At 36.7% G+C, this 16964-nt stretch overlaps 1 protein-coding gene across 1 annotated transcript; it reads right to left on the bottom strand.

Annotated features, from left to right (window-relative positions):
• Positions 1–423: 423 nt before the first annotated feature.
• LOC143850222 (protein FAR1-RELATED SEQUENCE 5-like) lies at positions 424–1992 on the bottom strand. Its single transcript, XM_077359486.1, has one exon. It carries the CDS (start codon positions 1990–1992, stop codon positions 424–426), a length of 1569 nt encoding a protein of 522 aa, XP_077215601.1.
• Positions 1993–16964: the final 14972 nt, after the last annotated feature.

The raw sequence follows: 16964 nt of genomic DNA, 5'->3' as shown, positions 1-16964 counted from the left end.
GATAATGGCACTACCATTGATAAGCGCACAAATGCGCGATCTTGACTAGCTAAATCACCCCCTTATTTTGATAACTGCACTAACTCCGCTTGTCTTTTTCGAATTTTTTTGTCGGATTTTTCTGAAATTTTGCCAGGACATTTCTGACGTCCTAAGGCTTCTAAAAATGTATTTATGGGCACTTAAGGTCTTTGGATGATTGGAATTTTCCTTCAAATACACGGATTTCAGGGTAAAATGAAAAACTTAGTGGGCCATCCCCTATTTACACTACACACACCCTCTCAACCCGATTGCTGGGCAAACGAGTCCTGATCTCGATGAAATTCTGCAAGGGGTTAGAAGAGACCCTAATCCAGCCGAGGGCGAAGTTTGAGACCCTAATGCTGAGATTCGGATAGATTTGGCATGAGCCGGGAGGGTTTAGGGCTTAGTCAAAATGGGGTGACTACACCTATCACATGCATCTAAGAACTCATGCAAGCTAGTTTTGCTATTCACATATCCATCAAAGAATGCATTCATGCTTTCGCTACGTTGACTTGAAGTCATTCCTGCAGTAAATGTGTTTCGCCAATATGCCGGAACCCAATGCTCTCGCTGCTCCCACATCCTAGATAACCAATCACTGTCCCCGATTTCATAATTACAAACCAAATCTTCCCACAACTGCTCACAATCCTCTATGTTTTTTGAAAAATACCACCGATTATAATCGAGGCAGAATTTACTAGTCGAATCCCTCATCTCTGCAACATGCTCAAGCAAATGCCTGTGTATGTGCCACGAACAAAATCTATGATGGGTGTCTGGAAAAACTCTTCCAATTGCATTTTTCATGGCTGGATCCATATCAGTTATTATTGCATCAGGTGCTTTGCCATGCATGCACGTCAACCACTGTTCAAATAACCAACTGAAGGTTTCTTCTGTCTCATCAGCTAACAGGGCACATCCGAATAGGGTCGATTGTCTATGATGGTTCACTCCCGTAAACGGTGCAAATGGCAGAGATAACCTATTGGTTTTGTAAGTGACATCAAATACAATGACATCGCTAAATGTTATGTAAGCATCTCTAGCCCTAGCGTCAGCCCAGAACATAGATCGGAAGGTCCCATCCGTATCCAACTCCATTGAGAAAAAGAAATTCGGGTCTTCTGATCTCTTCTTTTGGAGATGATTGGCCACTAAGACAGCTTCTTGGCCTATATTGTTCACCCTCTTTTTTCTCAAATGGGAAGCAACTTGATCAGGTGTTACCACACCTGATATTCCATCGTTTGTTGAATTAATAGCCTTTGCAATCCTCGCAGCCGGCATCTGAGTCTCATCGAGACAGTCAATCAACGTCTTAACACTTTCACTCTTACTGAATCTATTATGGGAACGGTGCATTTGCCTCTTAAGTGGGGAGGTCAGAATGTGAGAATGAATGTCGTCAAAGGTGGTCACTACCCACTTCTCATCTCTTAGTTTTATGATCATCTTAGCTTTGCAATTCAATCTGACAGCTCGTCGTTCCCTCTTTTCCTTACCATCATCCACTTTCTTTCCCTTATACTTTTTCACCCCCTCTCTATCACACACAAATTTCCTTGAGTTCACATCATTTGTTTTTTTAGAACTATTTGTACTGGATTTCCGTAATCCAAAACCAGTAGCCAGGGCATAAGAATTGTAGAATTCAAACGCAGACATCCAATCATCAAACACTTGGTTCACAAACGGCTTCTTCACACTACTATTCTCACTAATAGCCTTATTGGGTGTACTACCACTCTCATCTTCGTCATTCATATCAGTATCTGCCCATTCTATATTATCTTCAATCAGATTAACCCCATCATCAACCACAATAAGACCATGGGCGTCAACTTCTTCAATACCTAACCTGGAGGCTTGCGAGAAAGCATTATCAACAAAAGTAGACTGTGTATGGTCATTATCCTCGATACGTGACCCACACGGTTGCGAAGAGGTTGGTTCCATTTTCCTAGTAATTGAAAGAAGAGAAAAATAAGAATGTACTGACATGATAGAAAAAATAAAGGCAGTGATATTTTCATGTTGAAAGAGAGTTAAAGCTATGTTCTTTCTGATAGTAAACCCCAATTTTCCAGACATTAACACACCATAAACAATCAAACTGAAACCCTCCATTTTTTTTCTTTCAAAGTCAACAAAATTCTTCTTATAGGGGAGGGGGGTTAGATCAATCAATCACCAAGACAAGAAAAAAAGTAAACAAATCACTCAGAGAGAAACTATTCCTAAAACAAAAAAAAAATTGTAAGTTGCAGAGAAATGGATTGAAAAATCAGAGATTATTTTCATAAATCAGAAAATCCCATTTTCTTCACAGATCAGAAAACGAAAATGTAAAAAAAATTAATTAACCAAGAAGGGTAGAGAAACCCTAGGTTGGAGATGTTTCAAAGGAAAAACTATGATTAGAAGAACTCCTTTTATGCCACTCTTTATTTAGTTAAAAATGGACCAACACACCCAAATCAGAGGATTGAAAAAAAAAACCGAAAATAGTAGAAACCCACCTCGAACGACAGATTTCTGTGGAAAATCCGAGGAGATAGAGAGTCTGCGTTTTGGGTTTTTTTCAAAACATCTCTTCGGATTTTTCTTCTTGCTGTGATTAGTAGATAATAAGAAAGAAAATTGAAAACTCACCTCGAACCTTGCTTTCTCTTCAAACCCAACTTTCGCTTTCTCTTCAAACCCAACTTTCTTCTTGCGAGAGAGTCTGCGCGTTTTTGGGTTTTTTTCAAAACCCAGCGAAGAGATACAGAGAAAGAGAGAGTCTGCGCTGAGCGTTTTGGGTTTCTTTCAAAACCCAGAGACAAGAAAGAGATACAGAGAGTGCGGTGAAGGTTTTGGGTTATTTTCAAAACCCAAAACCAGGAAAAACAGAGAGAGAGAGAGAGAGAGTGCGATTTGGGTTTTCTACAGAAGGAGGAGAGGCATCGGTGAAAGAGAGAGAGAGCTTGAGAGAGTGCGATTTGAGAGTCTGTTACAGAACGAGGAGAGGTTCGTGCGATTTGGGTTTTCCCTCTTAGGAGCATCGGTGAGAGAGAGAGAGCATCGGTGAGAGAGAGAGAGAGAGCATCGGTGAGAGAGAGAGAGGTTGATTTGGGTTTTTCTTTTTTCGTCCAGAGAAGACGATGAAGACGAGAGTCTAATTTGGGTTTTTCTATTTTCGTTCGATAGTGGGACCCACTTCATTCATGCGTTTTGAAAAAACCCCTTCAGCGCACCATTTTTTCGAACGCTTAAGCGCACAAACAGTTTTCTCATATATATATATATATATATATATATATATATATATATATATATATATATATATATGAGAAAACGGTTTCTACACACAAGTGTAGATAAGTTATCTACACTAGCTTAAAATACAGTGGAGGGCATATTGTTTGGGTGATCCAAACCATTCATTTGATTGGCCCTCATAGAGATAGGGTGTCCAGAAAAAATCAGCTCCATAGGATCATCCCAACCCTACGATATGTGGAGGTAAAATGGACGTGTATAAACCTTCACAAATCTATCCATTTTTTGCCTCCACGGTTCGAAGGGCTAGGACGATCCTATGAAGCTGAGTTTTTGGGCATACCCTATCTATTTGAGGACCCATCAAATGAATTGTTTGGATCACCCAAAAAATGTGGGCCCCTACTATATTTTAAGCTAGCGTGTAGATAACTTATCTACACTAGTGTGTAGAAACCGCTCTCTCTGTCTCTCTATACACACACACATAGATATATATATAGAGAGAGAGGGAGAGAGAGAGAGAGAGAGAGAAAACGGTTCCTACACATATGTGTAGAGAGTTCTCTACACACTAGCTTAAAATACAGTGGGGGCCCACATTGTTTGGGTGATCTAAGCCATCCATTTTAAAGGCCCTCACATAGATTGAGTGTCTTTAAAAAATCAGATCCATAGGATCATCCCAACCCTACGATTTGTGGAGGTAAAATGGATGTCTTTAAACCTTCACAAATTAGTCCATTTTTTGCCTCCACAGTTCGAATGGTTAGGATGATCCTATAGATCTGATTTTTTGTGGACACCCTATCTATATGAGGGCCTTAAAAATGAATGGTTTGGATCACCCAAATAATGCGGCCCCCACTGTATTTTAAGCTAGTGTGTAGATAACTTATCTACACATGTGTGTAGGTACCATTCTCTCATATATATATATATATATATATATATATATATATATATGTGTGTGTGTGTGTGTGTGTGTGTGTGTGTGTGTGTGTGAGTAAAGGGTTTCTGCGCTCGAGCGCAGATAAGCTTATCTGCCCTCGCGTACAAAAACAGAGGCGGGCCTACATTGTTGGAGGGATCCGAAGCATTCATTTGGAAGGCCCTTTCATGGATAGGGTATCCACCAAAAATCAGCTCCATTGGATCATCTTAGGGTATCCATTTGAGGGGTGAAAATGGGTATATTAGTGGATAAACAGTATCTGTCCATTTTCACCCCCACAAATGGACACCCTGTGATGATCCAATGAAGCTGATTTTTGGTACACACCCATTCCATGATGGAACCTTTCAAATTAATGGTTAGGATCACCGAACAATGTGGCCCCATCCCTGTTTCCTGCACTCGAACGCAGATAAGCTATCTGCGCTTGAGCGCAGAAACCCTTTTCTCATATATATATATATATATATATATATATATATATATATATATATATATATATATATATATATATATACACACACATATATATATATATAGAGAGAGAGAGAGAGGAAACTGTTGGTGCGCTTAAGCTCACCAAACTTATGGTGCGCTTAAGCGCCCAATCACATGGGTCCCACATTTTCTGTGGTGATCCAAACCATTCATTTACAAGGCCCTATCATAGATAGGGTGTGTACCAAAAATCAGCTCCATAGGATCATCCTAACCCCTCCATTTGTGGAGGACAAAAATGGGCAGATTTGTGGACAAACAATGTCTGTCCATTTTGACCTCCACAAATGGATGGGTTAGGATGATCCTATGGAACTAATTTTTGGTACACACCCCATCTATGTAAGGGCCTTTCAAATGAATGCTTTGGATCATCCTAACAAAGTGGGCCCCCATGTGATTGGGCAAGCTAGCTCACCATAAGTATGGTGAGCTTAAGCGCACCAACAGTTTCCTCATATATATATATATGGGGGGTGTACCAAAAATCAGCTCCATAGGATATATATGAGGAAACTGTTGGTGAGCTTAAGCTCACCAAACTTATGGTGAGGGAGCTTGCCCAATCACATGGGTCCCACATTTTGGGGAGTGATCCAAACCATTCATTTGCAAGGCCTTATCATAGATAGGGGGTGTACCAAAAATCAGCTCCATAGGATCATCCTAACCCCTCCATTTGTGGAGGACAAAAATAGACAGACACAAATCTGCCACATTTTTGTCCTCCACAAATGGAGGGGTTAGGATGATCCTATGGAGCTGATTTTTCGTACACCCCCTATCTGTATATATATGGAGGAAACTGTTGGTGAGCTTAAGCTCACCAAACTTATGGTGAGCTAGCTTGCCCAATCACATGGGTCCCACATTTTGGGGAGTGATCCAAACCATTCATTTGCAAGGCCTTATCACAGATAGGGTGTATATATATATATATAGAGGAAACTGTTGGTGAGCTTAAGCTCACCAAACTTATGGTGAGCTAGCTTGCCCAATCACATGGGTCCCACATTTTGGGGAGTGATCCAAACCATTCATTTGCAAGGCCTTATCACAGATAGGGGGTGTAGGAAAAATCAGCTCCATAGGATCATCCTAACCCCTCCATTTGTGGAGGACAAAAATGGACAGTCACAAGTCGGTCCATTTTTGTCCTCCACAAATGGAGGGGTTAGGATGATCCTATGGAGCTGATTTTTGGTACACCCCCCATCTATGTAAGGGACTTTCAAATGAATGGTTTGGATCATCCTAACAAAGTGGGCCCCCATGTGATTGGGCAAGCTAGCTCACCATAAGTTTGGTGAGCTTAAGCTCACCAACAGTTTCCTCATATATATATATATATATATATATAGGGAAAGGTGTTTGTGAGCGGCCCCTCATATAAGCTTATATGAGGTGACGGCTAGAAACATGGGGGGCCCACATTTTTTAGGTGATCCAAACCATTCATTTGATAGGCCCTAACATAGATAGGGTGTGCCCAAAAAATTAGTTGCGTAGGATCATCCCAACCCTTTGAACTATGGAGGTTTGAAGATGAAGAAAAGGGAGACGGAACAGCAAGAAACTCCAATAGAAGATCCAAAGAAGAAAAGCATAGCCTTCAAAGCTCAAGATAATGGAAGTGGAAGTGAAAGTGAAAATGGGAAGGAAAATGAAATCCAAGTAGTGACTTGGTTTGGCAACCTAGAGGAGGGGTCAATAGAATGTTTATAAAACCTTTTGCCTTTTAAAAACGTTTCCTAATATTTCACCCAAGATCTATCCCTTATTTAATCAAGTTTGAAATAGTTGAACTTAAACAATATTACAAATTAATATAAGTTCAAAACCCTTGTTGATTAGCAAACTTAATTAGGTGGTATATAGCCTAGTTAGCATGATACAATTATTCAATTGAAAACAACATGCTAACAGCTCACTCAATTCTAACTATGTAAAAATGCAAGCACAAATAATAGAGTGAGAGGATGAGAGAGAAAAGGGAAATACCAACACAAGTGACATAAGGATTTATAGTGGTTCGGCAAACGGCCTACTCCGCTCTACTCAAGGTCGCACTTGAGGATTTTCACTATTGAGACCTCCACGACGCCCAGCTCTGAGGCTTTTACACTCCAAGGGAAATAAATAAGGATGCCATTCCACCTTTACAATGACTCTCATTCTCCACCGAGTTCTAAGCGATTCCACCTTTCGTGTCTCTCCTTCACCGCCGAGATCTAAGCGCTTTCCAAAGAAGAAGATAGCTTTGCCTCTAAGTAGGCTACAATGCACATTGAAGCTCTCACAATGTTCTCTTAAAAATAAACAAGTTTAAGCCTAAACCAATCTCAAATGATTTTCACAAATCAAGGCACAATGAGTTTGGTTTGTGAGAAAAATTAACCAAAAATAGTTGCAAGTGTGTTTCTAGGGTTTAATTAGAGTTGAAAATATTCTCAATAATGTTTTGAAACCATACAACATGTATATATAGGTTCCCAACTCAATATTACCGTTTCAGGGGCAAACTGGTAATTTTCAGCTCAAAAAGACGACTAGCCGTTGTAGCCGCAACGGCTATATTTTTTTGAGTTCATAGTGTTCTCGGAGTTCCGAGAAAACGGTCAGAGTATAAAAATTTAGTACTAGACCATTTCATGGAGTTCCGAAAAAATGTCCAGAGTATAATTTATACTCCCTGGAACATTTCTCGGAGTTCCGAGAAGCCTAAGTTCAGCAGATTTTTTATTTTTCAGAACTGATTTTGCTTTGGCTTTTGGAACTCAATTTTATCATGTTAAATGGAATGTCATGAGGGTTCCACATTGATGGAACACCACATGGTCATTCACTAATCCAATTAGGCTCTAAGGGTGTGTTGTAGTCTCTTTGAAAAATATTATTTTTCACTAGTTTTAGGGGTTTAAAACAATGTGCCTTGACAAGAGAAAATGCAAGAGAGATAGGAATACATTCTGCTCTTTCTATCACTCTCTTGAACTCTTCTCTTGAGATGGGATCTTCTATGGTTGAGCTTCTATGCTTTACATTTTCAAGTTGTGGTACAAGCTCTTTGGTCCTTTGCATTAGTTCTTGATCCTCCAGCTTTGGCCTTCATGATCTTCTCTGTATGTTCAATGCTTGATATGGATGATGTTGAGCTTCTCCTTGGTAGATCCACCAAGGTGTGGTTTGTCCAAGAATGCTCTAGCTCCTTCGTCCATTGGTTGGTTCATTTTCAAGCATAGGCCAACAAGGTGTGTGCTAGTATGATAGGACTTATGTAGGACCTGTCTAAAGCACAACACTTAAGGCAAATGATCAGTCCATAAATGACTAATCAATTTGCGTTTGTTAATCATCCAAACAAGGTGATTGATTGAACCCATGGAGAGCCCTTGGGCTTTAAATCTTCCCCTTTTTTATGATGACAAACCAAATTGATTAGATATGTGGGAGGAACCTCTTATGAGGATTAGATAAATAATTTATTCATTACTACTGCCCCCTCAACATATGCATGAGTTATATTTAACAAGTTATAATACAAGAATGCATATGATAATGGATCTAATCAATTATACAACTTCTCCCCCTTTTGGCATAAGCAAAAAGGAAGGATTAAGCATTTTAAGCACAATTACATAAAGCATCAAAGATATTCAATAAGAATATGATGCTCCCCTAGCTTCTTATCAGGATTAGCCAATGAAATCAATTATATATGGCATGATAAGAGATAAGCAACATAGGAAATGAATAACTAATACAAATCAAGCCTATGTTGGAAAAAATAGAGACATTCCAATTTTAGCATAAATTTTTAGGATATATCTTAGTATATATATAAATCCAATATAAATCTACCCTATGACCCATCATATGATAATAGATTAGCAAGTTAAAGCATATATTTTACTTATCATGAAAGAAAACAAGCAAGTTTAAAGTTTAGCATGATAAGCCCCATTTTATTTTTGAAATCCTCTTAGAATCTTATCATGAGATGATGTGTAGTTATAGACTCATCATGACAAGCAAGAACATATATTTTTCAAGTTAAAAATATTCTTTTGAATTGTCATGCATAGAAATGAATATTTGAACCTAATATGGCTAACTATTAGGATATATGGCATGACAGTGAAACTTATCATGAAAATACAAATATCCAAGTGAAGGTACACATGATAAGCAATCAAATCCATAGAAACTAAGATTAGCAATTTTTGTTCACTCCTATGAATGTATATCTAGAGAGATATGCAATTTTTAGCACTATTAGTGGGGATATGTTTGAATGGACAATGTGAGCATCTCACAATAATCCATGTAAACATAAAAATAGCAAAGATTAGCTCTCCCCCTTTGTATTTGTCATTGGCCTTATATAAACCATATGAAGCAAGGCATGACATGACACAATAGGCAAAAGATATAACAATTGAATACTTAGCCAACAAACCTTATCCTTGGAATGGATGATAGCACATTCGATTATCCAAGATAAGTCAAAAGCCTAAAGAAATATGACACTGAGTTCTAGGCTATGGGCTTTTCGTCTGCACAAAAAGGAATTGATACCAAAATAAGAACACAAGACAAGCCCGGACAACCCATATGGAGCAACCATACTCCAAATGAGTGTATTTATCATATGTGATGTGATAACCACATTAGGAATCATATGATAAGTAAATAAGGACAAATTCACCTTTAAACTGCCCCTTTGAAAATGAATCATGTAATGCATGAATCCAAAGGGATGTCCTTGCATAGACTCCAAAAGTTTTTGAATATATTTTTCAAAAGATGACATGTTAGACTCAACCCTTGGGCTACTATGACACTTATTCTCCAAGTGTCGATTTATCATGATAAAATGATAGCCATAGTCTAGCTCATCATGATAAACAAGCATAGCACAAAAGATTTTCAATCTTTAGCTCATGCTCCCCCTAAGTGTGATATTAATGATTACAATTTTAAATTTTATTTCCCCTAAGTGTATATCATATAAACTAGATAAGGAAGATTAAACAATCATATATCTTTCCATGTTGAGATGTTGGCACAAGACCACATAGTTAAGTGTTTTAATTAAGGTGAATGTACCATCTCCCTCTTAGAAACTAAGAAGGCTAAGGGCACCAATTGAGTGATTTTTAAGATAAAAGTATAACATCTCATACGTGTAGATATTATCAAACAAGGGGTGGTAACTATAGAATACATACATATAAACCAATTTGAGTTCAATTCTATAAGACTAGGACATAGTAAGAATGGTCAATTACATACCATGTCTTAGAGAGACATCCATGATTCATGAAGGTGAGAGTATACCTTATGAGAAAGATATGATCCATATCAAAGTCTTCATGGATAGTCAATCATGTTTGGACAAGGTGAACATGACAAATGAAGTACAAAGTCCAAACATCTACTTCCTACATTCACATACCACATATGTAAAGATAAGGCATTAAGCACATAGTACATAAACTCATAGGAAAAACAAAATGTGTGGGAGACACATGTTCCCATCACAAGGTATAGGGGTATCAACCACCAAGGTGAGATATGCCCAAATAAGATACTAGATTCACAAGATGTTTTTCAATTTTACTTGAATACATTAAATTTATACCATTTTTCAATTTTCCTAACTAATGTATTCTTATGTAAGTTTAGGGAATGATCCAAGGACTTAGAGAATATTCAACAAGTGGTAACACCTTGGACAAATGTATTTCAAAAAGAACCTTCATGACTACTTGAAGAAAACACTTAGTCATGAGATTATCCAATTAAGTCTTTGGAAATACATTTGATTATGACCCATCTATGATTCTTATTACATTTAATGTCAATCATAAAGCATGTAATAGAATGGGCTTGAAGGACAACTAGGTGCTAGGTCATTTGAAATGTTTGCTCACCTAGGGCACAAGAAATGTCTAAGAAAGGATTTGATGTGTTTTTTTTTTCTTAAACATGACATTTAATATTTTAGTTTTGCTAGAAATAATATTTTAAAACAATTTAAGTACCCAATTATCTAGTAAGTGCCATATTTGTCCAAAATAGAGTTTAAAGAATAATATTTTGGCATATTCATAAATTTCACTCAAATACTATTTGATGCCATAAATTTTCATTTGAGTTCAAGTCTTTAAACCTATGGGTTTCTTCTCTTTTTGGTTTCGCTAGAGAGATGTGATAGATCGTATAATCTAGCTTCTAGCAACTACTAAATAATGTTCAAATTTGAGGATATACTTGTGAGTACAATTTGAACACATGGGCAAGTGATGTGGTTGAATATTCTATAATGATCAATTTATGATTTTCACATTAGGTTCTAGTGTGGCATGTTATGTGGATGGATACTAAGTGCAATACGATCTAAGTCATAGTGTGTGCACTTAGCCAAAAATGTATTCATACCAAAGAGGATAGTTTACTTCTACTGGGCATAATGACATGAGATTACAAATTAGACAATCCTAGTGTTTCATGTCACATATGGTATAAATAGCTTATCATAGATACATGGGAATTGAACATGATAAGTCTAATGTATCTACATTTTATTTCTTTACAAAGATGTGATCATTAAGCACAAACATAAACTAGATATCAACATGGAATATCTAGGGAACCTTTTCAATGGATATTACAATTAGTGCAATGTGTCAAAGTCTAATACAAATCAAATTTTAAGTATATAGACTTTGGATTATAAAAATAGATCCATCATTTAAGCATCAAGCATGCATAGATACATGGAATCAAAACAAGACTAAGCACATGGTATCTATACAATCAAATTTATCAAATGATATTTAAATTAAAGCTCATACCCCTAAATCTACTAATCATATGATGTGATTCAGGTAGGGGATTTTGGAACCCAAACCATGTTGGTTCCAAGCAAGTTTGTTCTAGTTGATGTATCTTTTCTAACCCAAACAAACTTACTATTTTTTACAAACCTAAACTTACATTTAGATTTGTAATGTCCAAATCTACCACAAAAATCACAAGACATATATGAGTAGATAGATGGAAGGGATGAACATGATGATCTACAAGAATGGTCATGATGGCAATTATGTTTTACACTTTCTTGTAGTTTGTAATTTTCCAACTCAAGTTTCTCATTCTTGATTTTCAAATCATTGATTTCCATTTTGAAGTTATTTGTTTCAAGAGATGAGGAATTCTTGATTCTATCTTCTTCTTTAAGGAGTTGATTTTCTTCTCTTAGTGAAGCAATGGTATCACTTAGTTCAATAAAATTATTTTTAAAAATTTTATTTTCTTCACTAAGATGTACATGATCTATTTCTAGTGACCTAAACTCCTTGTGAATACTAGCTAAATTATTTTTCAAGTTTAAATTCTTAGCTAGTTGATCCTCAAGTTTCTTATATAATTCTTGGACATTTTCAACAAGTTCTTCAAATGTGAATTCGACATTATCCAAGGGGTCTTCATTAAATAATCCCATTAAGTACATGTTTTGATTTTGAAGATTTTCAATAGAGTCCAAAATATTTTTAGCATTTTTGCAAGAGGATATTTTTTCATAAATGTTAGGTGGTAATGCACAACATATTGTAATTAGGGCATTTATATTTAGCAAAGATAATTTTTTATTATATTCCTTTAGATTTAGCATTTAAAACAAATTCATTTTCAATTATCTTTACCATATCTTTATCTAGACCTTTTAAATATGTCTTCATATGGATCAATCATGATCCATAATCCGAACCATCCAAAATTGATAGTCTAGATCCCATCTTCTAGTTGCCAAAAATTTGATCTTTTAACTCTTAACCGGTTAGGGTCTTAATCAAGAGCCCAAGCTTTGATACCAATTGAAATCTAAGTAGTGACTAGGTTTGGCCACCTAGAGGAGGGGTGAATTGGATGTTTATAAAACCTTTTGTCTTTTAAAAACTTTTCCTAATATTTCACCCAAGACCTATCCCTTGTTTAATTAAGTTTGAAATAGTTGAACTTAAACAATATTACAAATTAATATAAGTTCAAAACCCTTGTTGATTACCAAACTTAATTAGGTGATTTATAGCCTAGTTAGCATGGTACAATTATTCAATTGAAAACAACATGCTAACTACTCACTTAATTCTAACTATGTAAAAATGCAAGCACAAATAATAGAGTGAGAGGATGAGAGAGGAAAGGAAAATACCAACACAAGTGACAAAAGGATTTATAGTGGTTCGGCAAACGGCCTACTCCACTCTACTCAAGGTCACACTTGAAGATTTCCACTATTGATACCTCCACCACGCCCGGCTCCGAAGCTTTTACACTCCAAGGGAATTAAATAAGAATGCCCTTCCACCTTTACAATGACTCTCCTTCTCCGAGTTCTAAGCGATTCCACATTTCTTGTCTCTCCTTCACCGCCGAGATCTAAGCGCTTTCCAAAGAAGAAGATAGCTTTGCCTCTAAGTAGGCTACAATGCACATTGAAGCTCTCACAATGTTCTCTAAAATTAAATAAGTTTAAGCCTAAACCAATCTCAAATGATTTTCACAAATCAAGGCACAATGAGTTTGGTTGGTGAGGGAAATTAACCCAAAATAGTTGCAAGTGTGTTTCTAAGGTTTAATTAGAGTTGGAAATATTCTCAATAATGTTTTGAAACCATACAACACGTATATATAAATTCTCAACTCAATATTACCGTTTCAGGGGCAAACTGGTAATTTTCTGGTCAAAAAGACCACTAGCCGTTGTAGCCGCAACGGCTATATTTTTTTGAGTTCATAGTGTTCTCGGAGTTCCGAAAAAATGGGCAGAGTATAAAAATTTACTACTGGACCATTTCTCAGAGTTCCGAGAAAACTCTCGATGTTCCGAGAAAACTCTCGGAGTTCCGAGAAGCCTAAATTCAGCAGATTTTCTGTTTTTCAGAGCTGATTTTTCTTTGGCTTTTGGAACTCAATTTTATCATGTTAAATGGAATGTCATGAGGGTTCCACAATGATGGAACACCACATGGTCATTCACTAATCCAATTAGACTCGAAGGGTGTGTTGTAATCTCTTTGGAAAATATTGTTTTTCACTAGTTTTAGGGATTTAAAACAATGTGCATTGACAAGAGAAAATGCAAAAGAGATAGGAATACATTCTACCCTTTCTATCACTCTCTTGAACTCTTCTCTTGAGCTGGGATCTTCTATGATTGAGCTTCCATGCTTGACATCTTCAAGTTGTGGTACAAGCTCCTTGGTCCTTTGCATTAATTCTTGATCCTCCAGCTTTGGCCTTCATGATCTTCTCTGTATGTTCAATGTTTGATATGGATGATGTTGAGCTTGTCCTTAGTAGATCCTCCAAGGTGTGGTTTGTCCAAGAATGCTCTAGTTCCTTCGTCCATTGGTTGGTTCATTTTCAAGCATAGGCCAACAAGGTGTGTGCTAGTATGATTTGACTTGTGTAGGACATGTCTAAAGCACAACACTCAAGGCAAATGATCAGTCCATAAACGACTAATCAATTTGCGTTTGTTAATCATCAAAACAAGGTGATTGATTGAACCCATGGGGAACCTTTGGGCTTACAAAAAACCTCAACGCTATGAGGGAAGATATCTCTCTCCACACAAGGAAGTTCAAAAAATTCACAAGAAACAATAGGAGAGACTTCCAAAAGGAGAAGAGTTCTAGAAGAGAGAAAGAAAAAGAGAAAGATGACAATGATGAACTAAGGTGCTTTAGATGCCACAAGCTCGGACATGTAAGATCTGATTGCCCCCTTAAGATGCTCGATGAGAAGTTCAACAAAAGAAGAGGATAGGACAAGAAGAAGAGCTTTAGTGCAACATATGATGGGCTTAGTTGCTTGTCCGGAAGCGAAGAAAGCAATGGTGAAGTGTCCCAAATATGCCTCATGGGAGTTGAAGAAGACTTTTCACCTAAGGAGGTAAATTCTCTATCCGCTCTTAATATTGAAAACAATGATGAAGATGAAAATATTTTCTTTACTTATGATGATCCATATGATGCTTGTGAGAAATTTCAAGAAGCACACATTCTTGAGGTTTCCAAAAACATCAAGCTTATGAAGGAAATAGAAAAATTAAATCTTGAACTTGAAAAATCTAAGAAGGAATGCAATGCTCTCAGTTGCATAGAATAAGAGATCCAACTAACTCCTCCAATTTCATAGTCTTCATATTTTTTGCTTCTTCAATGGCGGTTGTCCTGGGATCCCACATCTTCGGAAGTAATCGAAGAATTTTTGTTGACAATTTCTTCGTTTGAAAAGACTTTACCTAAGCCTTCTAACTCATTCATGATGTTAGTAAATCTAGTATACATTTCGGTGATGGATTCACCGGGTTTCATTTTAAATGATTCTAGATCACTAAGAAGTAGATTAATTTTAGTCTTTTTCACTTGAGTAGTTCCCTCGTGGGTTACTTCAAGTGTATCCCAAATGTCGTTTGCGGTCTTAAGGGTAGAAACCCTATTAAACTCATCCGGAGATAGACACATATGAGGGAATTCATTGCCTTGTAATTCAAAGTGAATTCGGCCTTTTTGGTGTCTTTCCAAGTTTCACTATCAGTGGTCGGTTCGGTATACCCCTTTTCAATAATTTCCCAAATGCCAAACTCTTGGCCTTTTAGGTAAATCGTCATCCGGGCCTTCCAACAAGCAAGAAGGAGATGAATGGGGTTCAGGTTGTCTTGAGCAAGAAAGAGATGAATAGGGTGTAGGTCTTACTAGGGAAGGCAGCTGAGTATTTTGTATCAAAACAAGGATGGGGAACCCAATTTTTTTCCCACAAGATCTACTAAAAGAAATTCAGGAATGTGGTCTAAAGCTAGAGCTGTAACTAGAGCCACTACTGTGGAATTATGACATCCAGGGGTGTGCTCAAGATACTGGTCATGCTGATCCCAAGAATAAAGTTTTAAATCGTAATAATTATTCTCTTGGACATACCATCCCCAGTTCGAAGGGTTGGGATGATCCTATGGAGTTGATTTTTTGGGCACACCCTATCTATGTTAGGGCCTATAAAATGAATGGTTTGGATCCCCCAAAAATGTGGGCCCACCGTGTTTCTAGCCGTCACCTCATATAAGCTTATATGAGGGACCACTCATACTCACTTTTCCCATATATATATATATATATATATATATATATATATATATATATATATATATATATATATATATATATATATGTATGAGGTAAATGATTGTGCGCTTGAGCGCATATAAGCTTATATGCGCTTGAGGGCCCAAACACATGGGTCCCACATTTTTTTGGTGATCCAAACCATTCATTTGCAAGGCCCTTACATAGATAGTGTGTGTATAAAACATCAGCTCCATAGGATCATCCTAACCCACCCAAAAGTGGAGGGCAAAATGGCCAGATTGTTGGACAAACGGTGTCTATCCATTTTGCCCTCCACTTTTGGATGTTTAGGATGATCCTATGGAGCTGATTTTTTGTACACACCCTACCTATGTAAGGGCCTTTCAAATGAATACTTTGGATCATCCTAACAATGTGGACCCACATGAGTTTTGTGCCCTCGAGCGCATTTAAGCTATATGCACTCGAACGCACAATCATTTTCCGCTTTGTGTGTGTGTATCACAGACCGAAGTAATGCGGGTCCAAATCATCGTATATATACTTATGGCCAAAAAATAGAATCATAAAATAGTTATTTCAACAGATATTTTGGCAGTTCTAAAATATAGGAACGAAAAACATGAACATGATCATAGGAACGGAATTATAATATCAAAGTCATTAATGAAAACATTATTATATGAGTCAAATATCACTTGCCTTAGAGTTACGTATCAATTAGAGAAATCCTGTAAATATTACATGTCAAGGGGTCAATTAAATTAGCTAAGGCTAAAAATTCTTCTCTAATTTAATTTGTTCGACTCAACCTCTTTGTTTTCACTTGTTAAATCTATTTTAAATATATTCCTACTCATAAACCTACCTATAACCTCTTTTCTTAAAAGACACATTTCTTAACCATATCCTATTTATGAACTTTTCCTTATAAAAACTTATTAAGGCTTGAATTTTAAAGCTAAGTGCTGATTTTTTTCTTTAAAACAATTGTATAACATATATTTTAATACTTATAAATCCGATCTTTTTTAAAATCGTGATTAAAATAATTA

This window comes from Tasmannia lanceolata, unplaced genomic scaffold, assembly GCF_043159265.1.
Source record: "Tasmannia lanceolata isolate RefF3 unplaced genomic scaffold, GAP_Taslan_0.1 ptg000018l, whole genome shotgun sequence".
In the NCBI taxonomy this organism is placed as follows: Eukaryota; Viridiplantae; Streptophyta; class Magnoliopsida; order Canellales; family Winteraceae; genus Tasmannia; species Tasmannia lanceolata.
Note: the sequence above shows the minus strand (reverse complement) of the source record. Positions and strands in the feature narration are given on the sequence as shown.